This window comes from Lycorma delicatula, chromosome 11, assembly GCF_047948215.1.
Source record: "Lycorma delicatula isolate Av1 chromosome 11, ASM4794821v1, whole genome shotgun sequence".
NCBI lineage: Eukaryota > Metazoa > Arthropoda > Insecta > Hemiptera > Fulgoridae > Lycorma > Lycorma delicatula.
In genome coordinates, this window is record NC_134465.1 from 76,872,078 (window position 1) to 76,891,539 (window position 19,462).

The 19,462-nt window shown below is 29.5% G+C and overlaps 1 protein-coding gene across 1 annotated transcript in view; it reads right to left on the minus strand.

The window, feature by feature from the left end:
• The window catches only part of Vps13D (vacuolar protein sorting 13D), a 250,013-nt gene that overhangs the window by 111,892 nt on the left and 118,659 nt on the right, over positions 1-19,462 (minus strand). Inside the window, exons 27-32 of the mRNA XM_075378066.1 lie at positions 18,763-18,899; positions 14,798-15,062; positions 14,015-14,184; positions 13,267-13,465; positions 6,904-7,165; positions 4,819-4,996 (exon numbers count right to left, since the gene is read on the minus strand). Coding sequence (XP_075234181.1) covers positions 4,819-4,996; positions 6,904-7,165; positions 13,267-13,465; positions 14,015-14,184; positions 14,798-15,062; positions 18,763-18,899 — 1,211 coding nt within the window. The remainder of the gene's footprint in view (positions 1-4,818; positions 4,997-6,903; positions 7,166-13,266; positions 13,466-14,014; positions 14,185-14,797; positions 15,063-18,762; positions 18,900-19,462) is intronic.

The following is a 19,462-nucleotide window of genomic DNA, read 5'->3' on the forward strand; positions in this document are numbered from 1 at the left end:
CCAAACATAAACTATGCTTGCTAACCTTGTCTAATTAATGTTAAATATACAAATTATAAATGTTATTCTCCAACATTGGTGGTGATTAATTAATTCATCGCATTTATAAAAAAACTTAATCAAATTTTCAAAATTTTATAAATTGAAAGAGCCAATCAGGATATACAGAAAATGTTAACTGCACAGATAAACGATAACGATGTAAATAAATAGTCAGATGATTTGCCCTTTGTACAATTTTTTTATAAAAATATTTTTATTTAACTTTCACCATCAGTGCATGCTGAAAGTGGTGAGTTTAATTAATCATCCCCCATGTTGGAGAATAGAATATACAATTTGTATATTTAACATTAATTAGATGATGTTAGTGAGCATAGGTTATGCTTGGGTTAAATTTAAACTTCCTTTTTTTATAGGGATTTCTCATAATCTATTTACCTTAGAGATTGGTGCTGGGTGATTTTTTTTTTAAATTTTTAGTTATCATTTCAACCCCTACCAAAAATTATCATTTTTTGACATATACTGGCAAAGGTCCAAATGTATAATTAAAAAATAAATATTTCAGTGTTTCACTAATGTTTTTGGAATGTGTCGACATTCTCTAATTTCGGTCTTTCATGATAACATATATATTAATAAGGATCACCAGCTTGCTTGGATTTCAATTTTTTAAATTTACTTTTTAATTTCTTTTTTATAATATTTTTTTCATAAACTACAGAATTGAACCATCTGTATTTAAAAGTGCACAATTATAAAAAAATATATATTTCATAATTTTTTTCTTTACTAACCAAATAAGTATAATTCTAATTATATTTAATGACATGCTTTCTTTTTGTAAGTCAAACATAAAGATTATGCATCTAATTATGCAGACAAATGCATAAAATATTATATATCAATAAAAGTACTTTTATATGGTCTGATAAAAAATTGTATATACAAAATTTGAATTTGAATTTTTTTTTATTAAAATTAACCTTCTGTAATTATAAGATAAGAAAAAAAATATTATGTATCAAGAAAGAGATGGAGTCAATTATTTAACAACATAGGGAAAAATAATCAAGGTAGCAAGAGAAGTCAATTTTTAACCAAAACAATTTCTGATTAAAATCCACAGAAAAAAATGTAATATTAAAAGATAAACTAGAAAACTGTAGGTTCATAAACAAAATTAAAAAAAAGAAGATAATGAGTTCAGAAAATGTGATTTCCCATTATCATAAGTACCATCATATACATATACATAAACCACCATATACATAAATAGATGAAAGTTCATCACGTAGAAAAAATGTTCTCTTTGAACTGATATATTTTTAAAGAATTCTAAAGTCATTATTCTTTATAAATTTGGCTCAACTTAGAGGGCACTGGGAAAATTCTGTAATATGATGGAATGGATAGTCACAGGTGGTTACAAGTTATGTGTTTAGACAGGTCCCAATCTGCACTGCAGTTGCGCTAGTCACTGTCTCAGTGTCATTTGCTTCTTAGCTATACTAGAGAAAAGAACTAGTGATGCTGGAGTGGTTGAAAACTGAATACTGGGCAATTTTGCAATTTTGGGTTAAGTGTTGATCGGTGTTAAAGAGGAAATGATTCCTGTGCTTGGAGAGTATAGTCTTCATCATACAACAATATTTAGGTGGTACTGAGAGTTTGAAAAAGAAGATTCTGGTTTGAGAATGCTCCAAGGTCAGATCGACCATTTTCATCAGTGATTCAGGAAAACATTGCTGTAGCATGAAAAATGCTTGAGACAGACAGGCATGTGACCTAACACCAAACAGAGGTGTCCTTGGGCATTAATGCACCAGCAGTTCATGGTACTCTGCAACGTCACTTTTAAGTTAGAAAGCTTCGTACCATTTGGATGCTATAAAAACTGACCAACGGTCAGATGGCAAGTTGTTTCATGGTACCAGCAAATGCTGAAAAAGTTTGAAAATGAGAAATCTCCCTATGTGAACAATACTGACAGGTGATGAAATGAATTGGCTGTACTAGTATGACATCCAAACCTAGACTTAAAACAAAGTGTAGATGTTTACACCATCGCGTAAAGTTGTTTTATTCCAATGAATTCAAGGTTAGGGTCAAGTCTTGTAGTTTACAGGCTTGGTAATTTTATTTTGCATTTTTGTAAGGCTTATCTACGTGTATTTTTAAATAGGTTGTTTGGGTTTGTTTTCGATATCATTTCTCTCAGTCTCCAGTTTTTCAATATTGTCATTGTCATTTCAATATTGTCATAGTTCCTAGAAGTCTATTTCTCTTTGTCTGCCCTGATGGTATTTCTTCAAGTTGTGTATTCAGAAATTATTTTATCAGTCTTACGTAATTCTTTAATGGTCTGCTTGCTTGTAAATTATTTTTGTTTTGTCTTTGTTCCCGAATTCCACACGTTTTCTCTAATCGTTCTCATACTAACACTTAGACACTACTCTTGTTGTCAACACACACACACTCTTCTGTCCATTGCTTTGTTCGCTTCCCTTACTTCTCACCATGCCAGCTTTGTTCATTCCAGTTCTGTATTTCATGTTGTTTGGATGTACAGGCTGGTCCCCGGGCGGGACCAGCTTGTGGTTCTCTCTCTCTCTCGCTTAATGTTAATACTTTCGTCGTCTTCATACTCTTATAAACGTTGTGGTATTTCTCCGTCGAAATATTCTCTAGTTCTACTCGTCAGTGTTTCGTGACTTCCCCGATCTCTATGTTTTGTTTTGTCTCGTTTCTTTGTTAAGTTAATCTTCAAATTCTGTATATTACATCTCTCTTGAAACTGTTTCAATCACTACAAACTGCCAATTCTATCGACACCGAATCTTCTCCAGCTGCTGATTACATTTTCATCGATGCAGTATTCTTTCCAAACTCATCACTACAAATCTGAGATGCTACGTAATTATTCAACTTCTAATCACAAATTGTTACCTCTGTTACAGACTATGCCAAGGATAAACTGTATGTATATGTGCACTTTAATTTCACGAGTTCATTTTTTACCATTATTCGTGTGTTATTAAGGGATATTCAAATCCTTCATTATTTATTATAGTAAACAGTTACGATATTAGTAAAATTTGTGAAACATTCGATTAATCGTACATTATGCTTTTCAATTATAAGTTTGGTTTAAAAAACCATTTATTCACTTAAGTGCAGTCACGGCAGGTGGCTTATATAAGGTTATGTTATTATGTCATGTGCAACATATTTTATTACAATTAACATAACATAACATAACATATTACAATTTGTTTTTATTGTACTTGACTCTATCATTCAGTTTAATGTAATTTGTTAATCGCAGAGATTAATTATTATCTATTCATGAACTGAATTCATATTACTTCTCTTAAATTAATCTAAAGAAAATAACTCCTGATGTGAAGTTACGTTTTTGAACTTCTTTGTAATTTTATATTTTCAAGAAAGCTTATTTACCAAAATGAACTCTATTTATATGTTTACCTATTTCAATTTGATTATTGTAATTAACTCTTCTTATACTGGAAGATTATCGTGGCTTCTTTTTCTTCAATAAACTAGAATTGCTAGTTTTAATTATTTAATGATGTTTGTTGTTCAAAAGTTAGGAACGGCCAGTGCCAATAATAAGAATTATTGTAATTTATTTTTCTAAGTTAATGACATTTGTTCATTGCTAATTTTCATTATTACAGAATATGTCAGTAATTGCACAGTTTTCCAGTTACACTATTTTTATTGATGTTATGTTTATAAGTATCTAATTGTAAAAAAGGTGTCTTATATTCCTTTGTTTTTTCAGGCTTTGTTTAATTGTAGATTCTCAAAACTATTATTTGAAAAATGTTTATTTTCTGTATTTGTTATATATTATTATAAGTTATGTTTATTAAGTATCATTAAGTTATGTTAATTTCATAATTTAATTTAAGGTTATGATTTAACTTAAGTTCATTTATTTTCTTTCTAATTAAAGTCCAATTTCTTTTGGCAAATACGAGCTGTGTGTTCTTTTATTTTTGTTAACTTTACCCAACAGTAGGTGTTTGAAGATGAGGGTGTTTGAAAATCCAGATCACTGAAGAACAGAGTGGTGGTCGTAGGTTAGTGTGACAGGAGGTTTAGAGTGACTTGTGTTGGAAACTCAGAAGAGTTACAGGAAAGGGGTAATCTGAAGAATGCCTGCTTAAAGTTGTTGAAGCTCTCAAGAAGCTACACCCAAACTCACGGTTAGACACATGGTTTGGTTTCCTCACAAAGTTAACATTCTTGGATCACTTCAAAGTTTGCTCTGAGTATTTGGTCACTACTGGAATAAAACTGTTAGAGCATCCTCCCTACAAACCTGACCTCACTCCATGTGATTTCACATTATTCTCCCAGATAAAGAACATACTGAAAGGGAGACATTTATGAGCAATGATGAGCTCCTAATGGCTTGGAATGATCAGTGTGCCCAGACTTCTGATGAAATGTGGGAGGGTTTCCTTGAAGACTGGTTTTGAAGGATGGAGAAGTGTATAATGTGCAGTGCAAATTACTCTAAAATATTATAAAAAAATAAAAACTTTCCTAGTGCCCTTTGTATTTATTGATTTTCAGGGTGGATAAGGTTATTTACAAACAGGAAAAATAAAAAAATTTACATAAAAACAACAAATGCCAAGATAATCAAAGAGGTGATTAAAAAATACGAAATTACACATGAAAATGAGTCATAAATTAAAAATTAATTGACAAAACACACTTGACCAATAAATAACCAAAGTCTAAAAGATACAAACAGTTAACAAATTTAAGAATAATTACATTAGTAGATGAACGTATGCTTTCCAACAGCTGTTGCAGATGCGAGAAATGTGTAAAAAATGCTTGAAGTTCAGCTACAAACCTTTGTGTATGTACGTACAATACAGATGACATATCTAAATCTAGTTTAATATCAAATTCTCTAGCAGCTCTTGATGATTTATCTGACTGTTGATATCTAAATAAAAATAAAAAATAAAAAAAAACATTAACAGTAATTGAAAATTCATCACTTCTACATTTAATTATATAAAATTAGGTTACAAACGTACCAAGCTAACTGAAATTTAACTCTAAGAATGAAAATTCCATTTTATTCATCACATACAGTATATAATGAACAACATAACTCACACAGAAAGCTACCTGTACTTTAGATATATCACAATTGTAAAAAAGAGGGAAAATGTAGAATAGTATAACAAATTAATGTGCACCAATTTCTGTTATGAAAAACGTACTATAAACAGTAAATCCTTACTTTACATTCCATAAATCAATGATGTAAATAGAAACAACATTAATTAGACTCTTTTCCCATAACAAAATATGTTATTTTAATAAGTTAGGTTGTTATAAAACTTTGCTACAGTATAAATTTTTATAAGGTTAAATTAACTCTCTTAACCTTCACAATTTTTTTATTTTTATTATTTAAAGACATAGATCTTTTTGTTAAATTTATAACACTGTTTTCAAGTTTGTTTTGTTAAGAATAAAAGTAATTTTTTGCTATCAAATTATAAAAAAAAATTACTTGTTTTCAAATAAATAAATTAATAATATTTAGTTTCCTAACTTAATAAATTTGGAAAAAATTAAAATGATGAAAGATAAATTTAGTAATTTAATATCAATAAAAAAATTACTACTCTAACAGACTATCTATTTTACTATAAAGGGCAATCAATTTTATAAACATCTTGAGAACATTATCATAAAATTTTGAAAATAAACTTTTTATTACAGATTTTGTAATCTCTCACACAAGCCAAAATGCTGAATATACACAACTTTTCTTTTACTCATTTTCTGTTTTTTTTTTTTAAATTAAAGAAAAAAGCACAACATAAAAAACAAAATTAAAACTAACCTGAATTAAAATTTAACCATTTAATAATGATCAGGAAAATGTAAAAGATAGTTTTTTAAAGAAGCCTTACTATAAATAAATAACCATTGGACACATTACAAATATAACGTTATATGTAAAATTATAGAAAAAGGTAATTAAAATCAGTAAATAAGTACTGGTTAAGAAAGTAAATAAAATATAAATACCACAACTAATAATTATAACCCAGATATCTAATAAAAAAAAAAACTACTGAAACCTCGCACCAGATAATCATAAACACATTGTCAGTTAGGTGTACTTTTTTTATGAAATATAAGCATTAATGTATTACAAATACATTACCATCCAACAATGTGAAAAATAATAAAAAAATAAAATTACAATTAATAAAACTTCACTTTTATAATTAAAGGATACTTACTTGGATTTTTTTAAAATCTGATAAGTTGGACCAGGTAAATAAATAAATCATTACGGGTAAAAAATGAAATCTGATATATCAGATTTTTATAATTTAACTTAAATCTATTAGTTATTTATTTACTTATAAAAAAATGAAAATTAACTGCTGAAAAGAAGCTTCTTCAGCTTTTTTTGTATCTTTGTTTCACCTTCTTCCTTAGGATTTTGTGCCAGTTCTTACAATTGCACATTTTTTAATTCCTTGTTATATGAAACTTCTTTAATATCCTTACAAATTATTTCTAAGAAGTTTACTTTCTGAACCTATGATAATATGTTTCCTTTTTTATGATAGGAGAAATATTTTTTGGGAAACTTAAAATGTCATAAACAAAATAATAGCAAAATGAAGTAACTGAAGCACGGTCATAAATTTACAAATGACATTATTAAAAAAAAAAAAACACAATATGGAAGGACTTAAATCAAGGATTTTTTTTTACAAAACCTCTACTCAGTATGGGAAAATTTACTAAAAATACAGACCCAATAAATATTTAAAAATTACACTATTAATAACAATAACATTAATAAAAAATACTTACTTTGTAAGTAACATTGTAAGTCCAGCAGTAATAAAGCGTTCACGATAATACTGACTGTGAACTGGAGTTAAATCAAGTAGGCTGAATGAACCAACATTTGCTCTAACATCAGTTACACCACTACCAGCCACTGAACTAACAGTAGCGTTTAAATGTGACATATTAGCACGAGCGACTTCATGTTCTGATTGATTTAAAATAACAGTTAATGATTTAACACTAATATCAAATTCTGAATTCATTGCAGATTGATCAGTACCGGCTGAAAAGTAAAAAAAAAAAAAAAATTGTACTTATATATAATGTAATGAAACATTATATCAGGATATATAATTCTGAGATTATAATACAAAAAAAAAGTGTATAAAAAGGTACTGTAATTACAAAGGTTATAGGCAACCTGATGAGACACAAGATATTCTGGAAATGAGCATGGCTGATCTGAAGTTAATATCCATGTCAAATTTACAAATGGAAGTAAAAAGTGAAGCAGTTATCCAGCGCATTCTTCACCAAAGGTACTGTTGCATGTTACATGTATCACAAAATAGTTTGTTCAGCTATACAAATGACATCTGCACTCTGTTCACACATGGACTGGCAGTACATAAAACATGTTGCACATCTTGCACTTGCTTTGTTATTTCTGTCTCAAAAGACCGAGCAAACATCAAATTAATGTATCTTTTATATCAAGAAGTAATACAATACAGGGTGATCAACTCAAGATGGCCAACATTGAGATCTCAGAGATTATAAGTTCTATGAGAAATTTTAAATGGAGATCCTTTCATAGATTTTTTGTTGATAAATACAGTATTACCATTTTTGAAATCTTTGCCCTTTTTCTAATAAGGCAACAAACTTTATTATTTGAAATGGAAACCTCATGTTTTTATAGTATCTTTGGGTAGAAAATAGTATTTTAGGACATTTTTATTCATTGGAATTCTACTCTAAATGCAGCCATTATGGAGCTACAGGCTGACTATTGTAAACTTACAAAAACAATAAATATAATTTTAATGCTAAATAATTACCAGCTGTTTTTTGCATTATTGAACGGTGTAAAAATGTTTTTTTAATTATTTCCTGTTTAATGCCCAATTATAAGCTTTTCTTGTTGTAATCCAATTTTTGGGCAATTTTGTACAGATAATTTTTTTTCTGATTATCTTCCATTTTTATTGTTAATTGCTACTTCAGTCAGGGATGATTATTATAAATTAAAAATAATTATAACAGCTGCTGTTACGTCGCTGAATGGCTGATATTTGAAAATGATAATGGATTTTAGTGTTATGATACCTTTAATAAAAAATTTAAGCTAAGTTTGGCATGAAAATAACTTTCCAATGTCATTATTTTATGTATTGCCCACAGCTAATGCAGTAAGTATTAGACTGGGTATCTATCAAAATATCTTTCTAGTAATAAACCTGCATTAAAAAAGATAACATGCAATTAGAAGCATTGAAATGCTCAAACACCACATACATGAACAATACAAAATCCAAACTCAAACTGAAGCAAATCTCCTACATTTCGACACACAATATAAACTCACTTATGCAGACCGGTAAACTAAAAATAATAACCGACCTAATGGATCAACACAAAATTCTCATCATAGAGGAATTAAGAAACACTGACCAGGATGCTATGAGATCTCAAGGATATAGGTTCTACAAAGTTATATCTGGGAATAAAGTGATGAAAAGTGTCCAGCAGTTTGGAACAGCCTCAAAATAATAAATAAAGGTGAACAGCAAATAGATCATGTCTTCATGAGCAAACACCACCACAAAAGATCTAAAACATAAAAGTCGTCCGAGGAATAGACACAGGCTCAGATCACTATGTAGTGAAATTAAAATTAAATTCACTCCCCAAAGGAAGCAACAAAACCAGCCCCTAAAATTAAAAAAAAAACAGACCCTACTCAAATGATTGAAAATTACCAAAAAGCAACCACAAAAATAACAATCACGGATAAACTCAAAGATCTAATCAACTACCTTAAACAAACTGCAGAAGAATTGGTCCCAATAAAACCCCGCAAAAAGTATCAATGGTGGAATAACTCATGTGATGAAACAGTAGAGAACAGACATCAAGGATGGCTATTTAAAACTAATCCCAAAAATCAGAAACATCCTTCCAAAATTTAATAAAGCAAAGAAAAGAAGCCACCCGAACCCTACAAAAAATAAAAAGACAATACCATAAAGATTCAAATCAAAAGAATTCAACAAACGTAGCTGAGAGTCTGCTACAAAACGTTAAAAAAAACAACTACAAAAATATGAACCCCCAACCTTATTAATGTAGAGTGAAAACCATAATCTGGCCCATAACAATAAAGGCAATGCGGAAATCCTAGTTAAACATTTTAACAATCTCCTAAATTGTAAAGAATCAACAGAACTCCTAAACTTCGACACCAGTACCCAATAACAACACCACCAGAAAACATCAACCCTCCCACAATAAAAGAAGTCTACCAAGCACTGGATGAGATGAACAATTACAAAGCTGTGGGAAAAGATCAAAATTTTGTAAAGAACTGGAAACATGCAGGAAGATCAGAAAAAATCGTCCTTCATCAACAGCTTGTCAACATCTGGATCAAAGAAAAACTAGCAGTACACTGGAAAACAGCCGTCATCCATCTGCTACATAAAAAAGTAGACAAAACAGAACCAACAACTGTAGGGTAATCTCACTCCTAGCCACAACTTACAAAATTCTTTCAAAAAGCATCCTCAACAGGATCGGTTTACAACTCGAGAAAGAACTAGGAGAACCAAAGAGATTTCATACCCAAGAGGAATTGTATAGACCAGATCATGAGTCTCAAGCTAATAATGGATTACAACAAAAAAGGAAGCAGAGACAAGGTGATAATGTTTGTAGACTACAAGAAAGCGTACAACTGTATCCGTAGAGAATCCCTACTAAAACTTCTATGACACCTTGGACTACATACCAAATTAATAAACACGATAAAACTGACCCTCACAAACACTAAATCAAAAATGAAATTCAGAGGCAAATTCTTGGAATCATCTGAGATCAAAACAGGACTGCGCCAAGGCGCTGGACTCTCACCGCTACTATGTAACTGCGCTCTGGAAATGGTAATGAGGAAATGTCTAAAAAAAGTCTCCCAAAAATAAATACAGGCCAAAAAATCAAAACAAACTGTCATAGTTTAGCCGATAACTTGGCACTGCTAGCAAAACAGTAAGTTAAAACACAGATATTAACACTTTAAATCATTGCATATAAAATTGGCCTCAAAATATTCAAAATGTCAGAAATTATGCCGCCAAAAACTAACACAATTAAGAGAAGTAAATGTAAATGGTAATAAGGACAAAATAATAACCCAGTTTAAATATCTCTGAGAAATAATAACAAACAACCTAAATGAAAAAATTTAATCGAAACAAGGACAAACAAGCTACCTAACTTACAAAAATTAGCCTGTACAGTACAAAAATGTTTATCGATAAACACAAAAATAAGACACTACAACAAAATTATACAACCAGAAGCAGCATATGAAACAGAAACATTCATCCACTGAATGAACAAAGACAGACAGACTCCAGAAAATTGAAAAAAGAATTAGAAGAACCCGCATCAACAAAAAGTACCAGAAAGATAGGCAGTGATGGACTGTGCCAACAAAGTTGTGTACAAAGAGTTAGAACCCATCACTGATACCATGCGTAAGAGGAGACTAGAATTCTTTGGACGCATCATAAGGATGTAAGATTTTGAGATTTCTGAAACAGCTGGTAAAGTACAATGTCAATTCAAAAAATTCCAAAACAGGATGCAAATGGATCAAAGAAATAAGAGAAATCTGAAGGAAATTAGCTTTACACAAGAAGATACCACAGACAAAATAAAATTAAATGAAAAAATCAAGTACAAAAACACTCGCTTCACATTCACACAAGAAAGAAACTCACAACACGAATATTTTCAACACCAGAAAGAAACAGAGATCAAAATGAACGAAAAAGTACTGGGAGGACTACAAACAAGTCTTCAAACAGATTTGACTAAAGTGTGATCGTATGCTGTCATAAAAGATGGAAAAAAATCTGCAATTTTAAGTTTGGTGTTATATGTAATTTAATTACTTAATATATATTCTTTGTGAAAATTTTAGATCTGAATTTACACATTTAATAAGTTTGTAAAATAATACTTGTTATTTTATGTCTTTACAATAATGGAAATAAAAATGACAGTATAACTTTTACACAGTTCTTCATTAGATATAGTGCATATAAATATACATTATGTAAACTAATATGTTAAAACTGTTCATTATCAAGTGTAAAAATATTAAGGATGGATGAATCTATGTTATGTTTTTGTAAATAGAAAAGATTGTGAAAACATTACTATTTGCATGTCTTTTAATTGTCTGATTATTAACAGAAACATCCTTCCAAAATTCAATAAAACAAAGAAAAGAAACCATTCGAACCCTAAAGAAAATAAAAAGACACCTACAAATAAAAAGACTACTACAAAACCTTCAAAAAACAACTCCAAAAATACAAACTCCCAACCCTACTAATGACGGGTGAAAACCATAATCTAGCCTGTAACAATAAAGGCAATGTGGAAATCCTAGCTAAATATTTCAACAATCTCCTAAATTGTGAAGAATCAACAGAACTCCTTAACTTCGACACCAGAACCCAATAACAACACCACCAGAATTTGTGTTATATTGTGAATATATTTGTGTTATATGAAGATACGTGTTATATCTTTGTTTATAACATTGAAGCTGATAACTTTGTTTCTTAATATCAGTAAAAAATCATAGGAGAATGTTATTTTATCTTTGTGTAAAGATACAAAATGTTATCACTAGAATTTTTTTTCAAAAAATTAAAAGAAATAAAAATAAAAAACCTTTCTGAATTAATTCTTTCTCTAACACAATTTATGCTACATGATACTCGCAAAATAATTCCAAACCTACTTATGTTTTCACTTTATCATAATGTATCTTTCACTAATCTCTCTTAACCTAGTAATGTTTTCACTTTATCCATGCTCAATCGGGTTTTTTCTATCTATGATTTTCCAGTTATCTGTCATTTGTCAATATTTATGTATGACATATTCACTTATTTATGTCATATGTAATTATTTTTTATTATGTAATTTTCCATATAATTGTATTTCAGTTAGGTAATTTAAGAAATTAAATAAACCCATGTAAACTGAACAAGTACAATACACAACTAAAAACTCCGGAAGCCTTACTAGCCTATACATATTTTTTGCAGTTTACCATTGTAAGGTTTCATTGTAACATTGTAAGGTTTGGATTCTATTCTAACAAACCACCAGGATACCAAAAAATTGAAATCTTTTTTCTAATGTAACCATTTTGCAATCCTATTGTAATATGATATATATTTCCATAATTCATCGTACTTAACAGTGGTTGTTAAAACATAAATTTTTGAGAAAAAAATGAAAATGTGGAGTGTCAGGAAGAAACAAATATTTTTCATAACAATCATTTCGGTTCCGGTAAAATCATACCATATAGACAACTCCTGGTTCTATTATATTTCTGTAAAACTAAAGTTATTCCTACATAAATACTAATTAAAGGCTAATGAAAGGCAAAAGCTTTGCACCGAAAATAAATCCAGCATTGTTTAACTTTACTGATTCCAGGAACCAGTTTATTAAATATGGTATCGACCACTAATAAAATTAATGCAAGGAACTTATATATGTTAAACTTAATTAACTTAATATAAGTAATACTTACTACACACCCTTTAATTCTAAGGATGCTACTCCCTGAGATGTTCCAGGTAAGGGATCCAGTTTTCTGTCCTATCTAAAATCTTAACTATTAATATTTAACTTCCTGCTAAATTTTTTTTATAGTTTATAATTATTTTCTAATTGTACATCACATCATGTCTTTTACTCAAAGTTCATATTACAGTGTATTTCTCAAAATTCTCATAATTTTACGGGTGAAAAAAATAAAGCTCATTCAACAATGTGAATCTTAAAATGTTTATCTTCCTCAATGATTGTTAGTCATAGTCTCTAAAACTCCTTCGCTACTTCTCTAAACAAGTTACAAAAACAATGCGAGGGATATATTTATCCACTAATCCACCTTATCCACTAATTTCATTATTAAACTTTACCTTTTAAACTTTTTATCACACCAATACACTATTCCTGTATAGCTTATAAATGTCTGTTATTTCTTTATTTTTAAGACAAACTTTCCTTGAAATAAAATAATAAATTAAATATTACTACAGAAATTTCCAATTTTTTATAACTTACTTGTGTCATGATATTTGGTAGTTTCCTTTAAATCATTGCTTGTCGTTTTATCGTTAGAAATACCAGCAGATCCATTTACCATAGATACTGAACCCTGATTTGATGAACTTATACCGAAGAAATCCAATACAACAACCCACGATTCGACATTAAATACCATGTCAAGGCTATTAAAATCAATCATAACAGTCCTTGTCATCTAAATAATGGCATAAGAAATAAATTATAAAAACCACTTATTTTGATTTAAGCACAATCAATATATTTTAGATTATAACAAAAACAAAAATTTTGTTTAAACATTTCTTGAAGTCAAATTATTAGGATCTTGAAGGAAATAAAATATGTCAAATGAAGAAAATATAATTTCTGAACAGTTGAAAGTGTAGTAACATGAATATAAAACTTCCATTTTTTATAATCGAATGACCAAAATAAAAAGTGGATGTGCGCACGCATGCACTCACACACACACACACACACACACACACACACACACACACGCACACACACACAAACACACACACACACACACACACACACACACACACACACACACACACACAACACACAGTGACAGAAAGTGGGGTGTAAAACAGAACAATTTGATAATAATTGATATAAATTTAATAAACAATGGTTGTTAGTTTTAATTTTACTTCACTGATAATAATTGTAAAAGTAGTTGTCCTAATGACAAAACTTCGCCAAAGAAATTACTAAGAAATAGAAAATAAATATTACTTACATTGTGTGAGTGATGTCGTGGTTTACGCAATATAACATTAATATGGACTAGATTATCTTCATGATATAATCGTGGTGAAGTATGCGTTCTTGGAGATGGCGGAGGAGTACAAGGATATTCTTCATTTGTTCTTTTCAGTGACTTTGTTAAACTATTTCCTTTATTATACACTGTGAAAACAGTAAATAAAAAATGTTAAAAGAATTCAATATCCATGCAAAAATATACTCAAAAATGTGATGAGGTTAGTATTACTTAAGAAAAACCTTTTTGAAATAAGCGTATTATTAATAAAATATACATATTATTTGTACATTTATATGTTTAGTTTACATCAATCAGTAAAGCTCTAATGAATGGAGTAGAGGAGAATGCTTAGTGACTATTAAAATTTTTCTGAAAGTTGTACATAACTTATTGTTACTGTTTTTACAGCTAACCGTACCACTGAGATCAGCAACAGTCATATTAAGATAACTTTTATAGACATCAACTTCCTTTCTCAATGCTGTTAATAATTTTATTTTACATACACGAGTGCTCAGCCATTATTGCAGAAATTTAAAATACTTTTCATAAATATCCTCCTGAAATGAAATTCTTAAAAATTTCCATTTTTTTACCGTTCTGACTTAAGCGTTAAAACATTTGATCATTCACTAAAATTGGTCCATTTTTTCACAATTTCTAAAAATCCAAATTAACTAATCAATTTATAAGTAAATCAGTATTATAATCTGTGATGATATAATTAATAATAATAAACACAAATATAAAACTTACATGGAATGTGTTTTGGTTTATGTGATGGAGCACCTAGAACGGTTTCAGCTTCTAGATGATCTGGTAATGAATTATGCATATCAATAAATACCGTCTGGTTTAGATTATTTGACAAATTTGGACATGATTTTGATACAAAATTTGGTATAGGTGCACTTATTCCAGGACCACTTCCAGCTGAATTCGATACAGATGTCATTATACAACGATGTTTAGAATCTGGTGGTTTTAATAAATCTTCCAATAATAATGATCGAAGAGACATCTATTAAAATAAAAATGTATTATTATTAACAATTTTAATCCCAAAGTATTTAATAAGCCTATGACCTATCACCACATGTGTTTCTTTTTTTTAATGTTTTAGTATAAAATAAGTTAACTTATTAAGTTAAGAAGAAATTTTTTCTTTTGTTTTACTTTCTTGGTTATAGATCTATTATTGCAACAGCAGCATAACTATAACAAGAAAGTACAGCGCTCGCCACAAAATTTTACATAATTTACAATGCTCAAAATTTTGGATATTGGGGTTTTAACAAAGTTAATGTTTCAGGACTTCCTTAATCCAGAAAAAAACAAAAAGTTATAGAAATTTCTGAAAGATGTGTATGTGTATGAGCCAGTACTTTAATACCTCTGGGCTGGTTCAAAATAAATTCTTCAAAAATGGCTCAAAAATATTTGGGTAGAGTAATATTTGGCATTCAATTTTTTTCAAAAATTGAATGCCAATTGAAAAGGGAAAGAGATAGTTTTTGTGTAATGGTCTTAGTAACTTGACAAATAATTAGTATAAAATATACTGTCCTGGCTTGCCAATGTTAACAGTACCGTATGGATCTATTTGTTTAAATGTATTATGTTTATTGTTTTACTGTATAGAAAGTTGTTTATTTTTAACTTTATTAATTCTGACATCATATTTTATATATGTTCATTTTAATGTTCATAATTAAATTTTTTATATATTTTTTAAAAAAATTTTAAATTATCATTATTTTTATATTTTAATTCTTAATTTTCAGTTTTAATTTGATAAAAAAATGGAATTACCTATATTACCAAAAGTTTTATATATATATATATATTTTAAATATCTTCAAGTAAAAATTAAAAAATAAAAATTACAACTGAAGATGTGGGTTGCCACTAAAGCGCTATTGTAAAGTTATGAAAAAATAAGGTATCATCTTACTTACTTTTTAATTTCTGTACTTAGGTTGATCAAGTTGGATTATATATACAATATATATTAGTACAGAAGGTTATGTGGGTCTTGAAAAGAATTTAGAAAAATCATGTATATATATATATATATATATATATATATATATATATATATTATTTTTGACAATTCAAATAATTCATTAACATATTGACAACTGTGCTAATAAATTTAATATTTCCAGTCCTGGACAGCAGAATTTACATATTTGTCAGTAATAAATTTCAAAAAAACAATTTTCTACAAATTAACAAATCAAAAATAAATATATTTAATACAATAATATAATTTAATAACAACTGAAAATGTGGGATCCCACAAAAATCAATTTTTTGGGTTAATACAGTAAGTTTGACTTACATAAATAGGTAAGGTATATTTATATAAATATAAAAATATGTGGATGACAGCTAGATTAATCTATTTAGATGTAATATTTTTTAATCATGAATTTATTTTTTTTAAAGTTACTCAGTTACTGATAAAAGGAAACAATATAGCAAAGAGATTAAGCAGTTACACTGATGGAATCAATTGTCAAGAGTGCAAAAAATCAGAAATATAATAATTTTAATTCCTGACATAACATTTAACAATTACAAGTAAATCTGAAGGTCAAGTAAACCTATCTTTATGTTTTTCATTTGAAATTTTCACAATGAATAGATTACACTCACAGCATTCTGTTCCACCACAATCATCCAAAAAAGACCTAATAATTTATTCTTTTGAAATCAACCTTCTTAAAAAATAAGAAGGTTCTCCTACAGCAAGTAATAAATAAAATTTAAGTGTACGTTATCCAATTATTAACATAATAAAAAGACAAATAGAAGTACAACGCAATTTCTAGTTTATTGTTATAAAAACATTAGAAGAGGTTAGAAAGAGTAGGTAGTCTGACTCATTTCAGCCAACAGTCGACCTTTATTATTTTGTAGCCTCTGCAATCTTGACAGAGAGAAAACAAGTTTGTGGTCCATTTTACTCAAACACAATAAATAAGTGACTTATGCGGCTAAATACAAAAAAAATAAGGGAATTTACCTTATGTACAAGGGTTGATAAGGTATAAGAATGACATGAGCTATCTATGACTGTGATATATGAGAACTGTTTAAAAAAATAACCAAACAATATTTTTTTTTAATTTTTATTATTAATTTACAGATTATTGGTCCTTCTTCTCTTCAAAGTATTCCCCTCCCCTATTCACATACTTTCCCAAAGCAGTCCTAGATAGCTTCATTTCAAATGGCCTATAAAGTCTGTGACGAATTCGCTTTAATGTCATCAATAATCTCAAAATGGTGTCCTTTCATCACTGATTATAATTTCGGACTTAAGAAAAAGGTGAGAAGCCAGGTCTAGCGAGCAGGTAGGCTGAGGGAGGAGATTCATCTGATTTTTGGCACAAAACTGACCAATTTACAAAGCTGAGCATCCAGGTGCATCGTCATGGTGAAGGAACCATGAGTTGTCTTGCCACACTCAGGTCTCTTTTAGTGAGCCACCGGGTTGGTCTAGTGGTGAACGCGTCTTCCCAAATGAGCTGATTTGGAAGTCGAGAGTTCCAGCGTTCAACTCCTAGTAAAGTCAGTTATTTTTACACGGATTTGAATACTAGATCGTGGATACCGGTGTTCTTTGGTGGTTGGGTTTCAATTAACCACACATCTCAGGAATGGTCGAACTGAGACTGTATACGACTACACTTCATTTACACTCATACATATCATCCTCTGAAGTATTATCTGAATGGTAATTACCGGAGGCTAAACAGGAAAAAAAAAGAAGAAAAGGTCTCTTTTAGTGAATTTTTTCATGTAACCGTTGTAAAATGGCTTGATAGTACACACAGTTCACTGTTTCACCTTGAGGCAAGTATTCAAAATGCACAACTCCATTAAAATAAAAAAAAAACAAAGAGAACTACCTTGACATCGGATCAAGATGGCATGTTTTCTTGGGGTGTGGAGATCCTTTGCCAATCTATTATGATGATTGAATTTTTGTCTCTATGTTATAGCGTACACCAGCTTTAGTCTGCTATTATGATCCTTGGTATGAATGTTTCACTGTCATCGGTTTGTTCAAGAAGTTGCCAACAAACATGTACTCTATGTTCTTTCTGCTGTTCGGTCATCAAACAAGGAACAAACTTTGCTGCAACTCGATGCATGTTCAATTTTTCAGTCAAAATGTCATGGCATGATCCGACTGCGATGCTAACCTCTTCTGCAAGTTGTCTGCCAGTCAATTGGGGATTTGCACGCACCATATCATTAGTTTTCTGAACACAGGTGTCATCAGTTGAAGTCGAAGGCCTACCTGATCAAGGGTCATCTTAAATCGATTGACGACCACTTTTAAATTGAGACAAAAAACCATTTGTAACATTGTGTACGACCCAGAGCATCATCTCTGTAAGCTTGCTTCCCAAAGTTGAAACGTTTCTGTGAAAGTTTTCCCCAGTTTCACACAAAGTTTTACATTGTATCGTTGCTCCCAAAAATTACTACTAACACTTAAACACACTGCACTCAAATAACAATAACACAAAAACTAAATGAGATATCAACAATCCAACAACATATGGTAACAGAGGAGATTATGCGGAACACAATGCTGCTAACCGCACATCACTAAATATCTCCATGGGACATAATTAAAAATGTTTGGTTATTTTCTAAACAGACCTTGTATTATTGCCTTGTCAGGACCAGTTATAACAAACCTGTATATTAATTTCTGACATTTGTGATTGATCATACTGAACAACAAGTTCTTTAAATGATAGATCAACCAATCCTTGTTCACCACTACCAAAGTCAGCTATTAATTCCATTGTTAACAAGGGAAGTTCAAATGACACTGAAACAAATATAGAAAAATTATGTAAATAACATAAAAACAAACAAATCGCATAGAACAAGAATTTATTAATAAAATATAAAAATAAAATGTTATTAATAGCAAAAATTATTGGTAAGACGTCAAGACATTTCACCTTAAAAAAACACTATGAAAGTTATGTTAAAAGAAGGACAATAATCACAGAGCCTGACAACAATAAGACTTGAGAAATTTGCTATTAGTAATCTTTATTCTTAACAGCTATTTTTAATCAAAGAATCTTTATTCTACATAGATAAGAACCTTTGAGAAATTTGATATTTCTCAAAAGTTTGTAAGCAAAATTAAAAAAACTGTAAACAAAAATTAATCATTTGAACAAAATTAAAATAAACTTGGAAGAAAAGAATATATACCGAAAGATTTTCAAGAAAATAAAAAATGTTAACTTTAGCTAATAGAAGAAATATTAATAGTGGCTGAACAGTCAAATGAAGGTTTATAGAATAATTATTTCATCCAGGTCAGCAGAGCTTTGAAAAAATGAAGATATAAAAGGCCTCATCTCATAAAAAGACAAA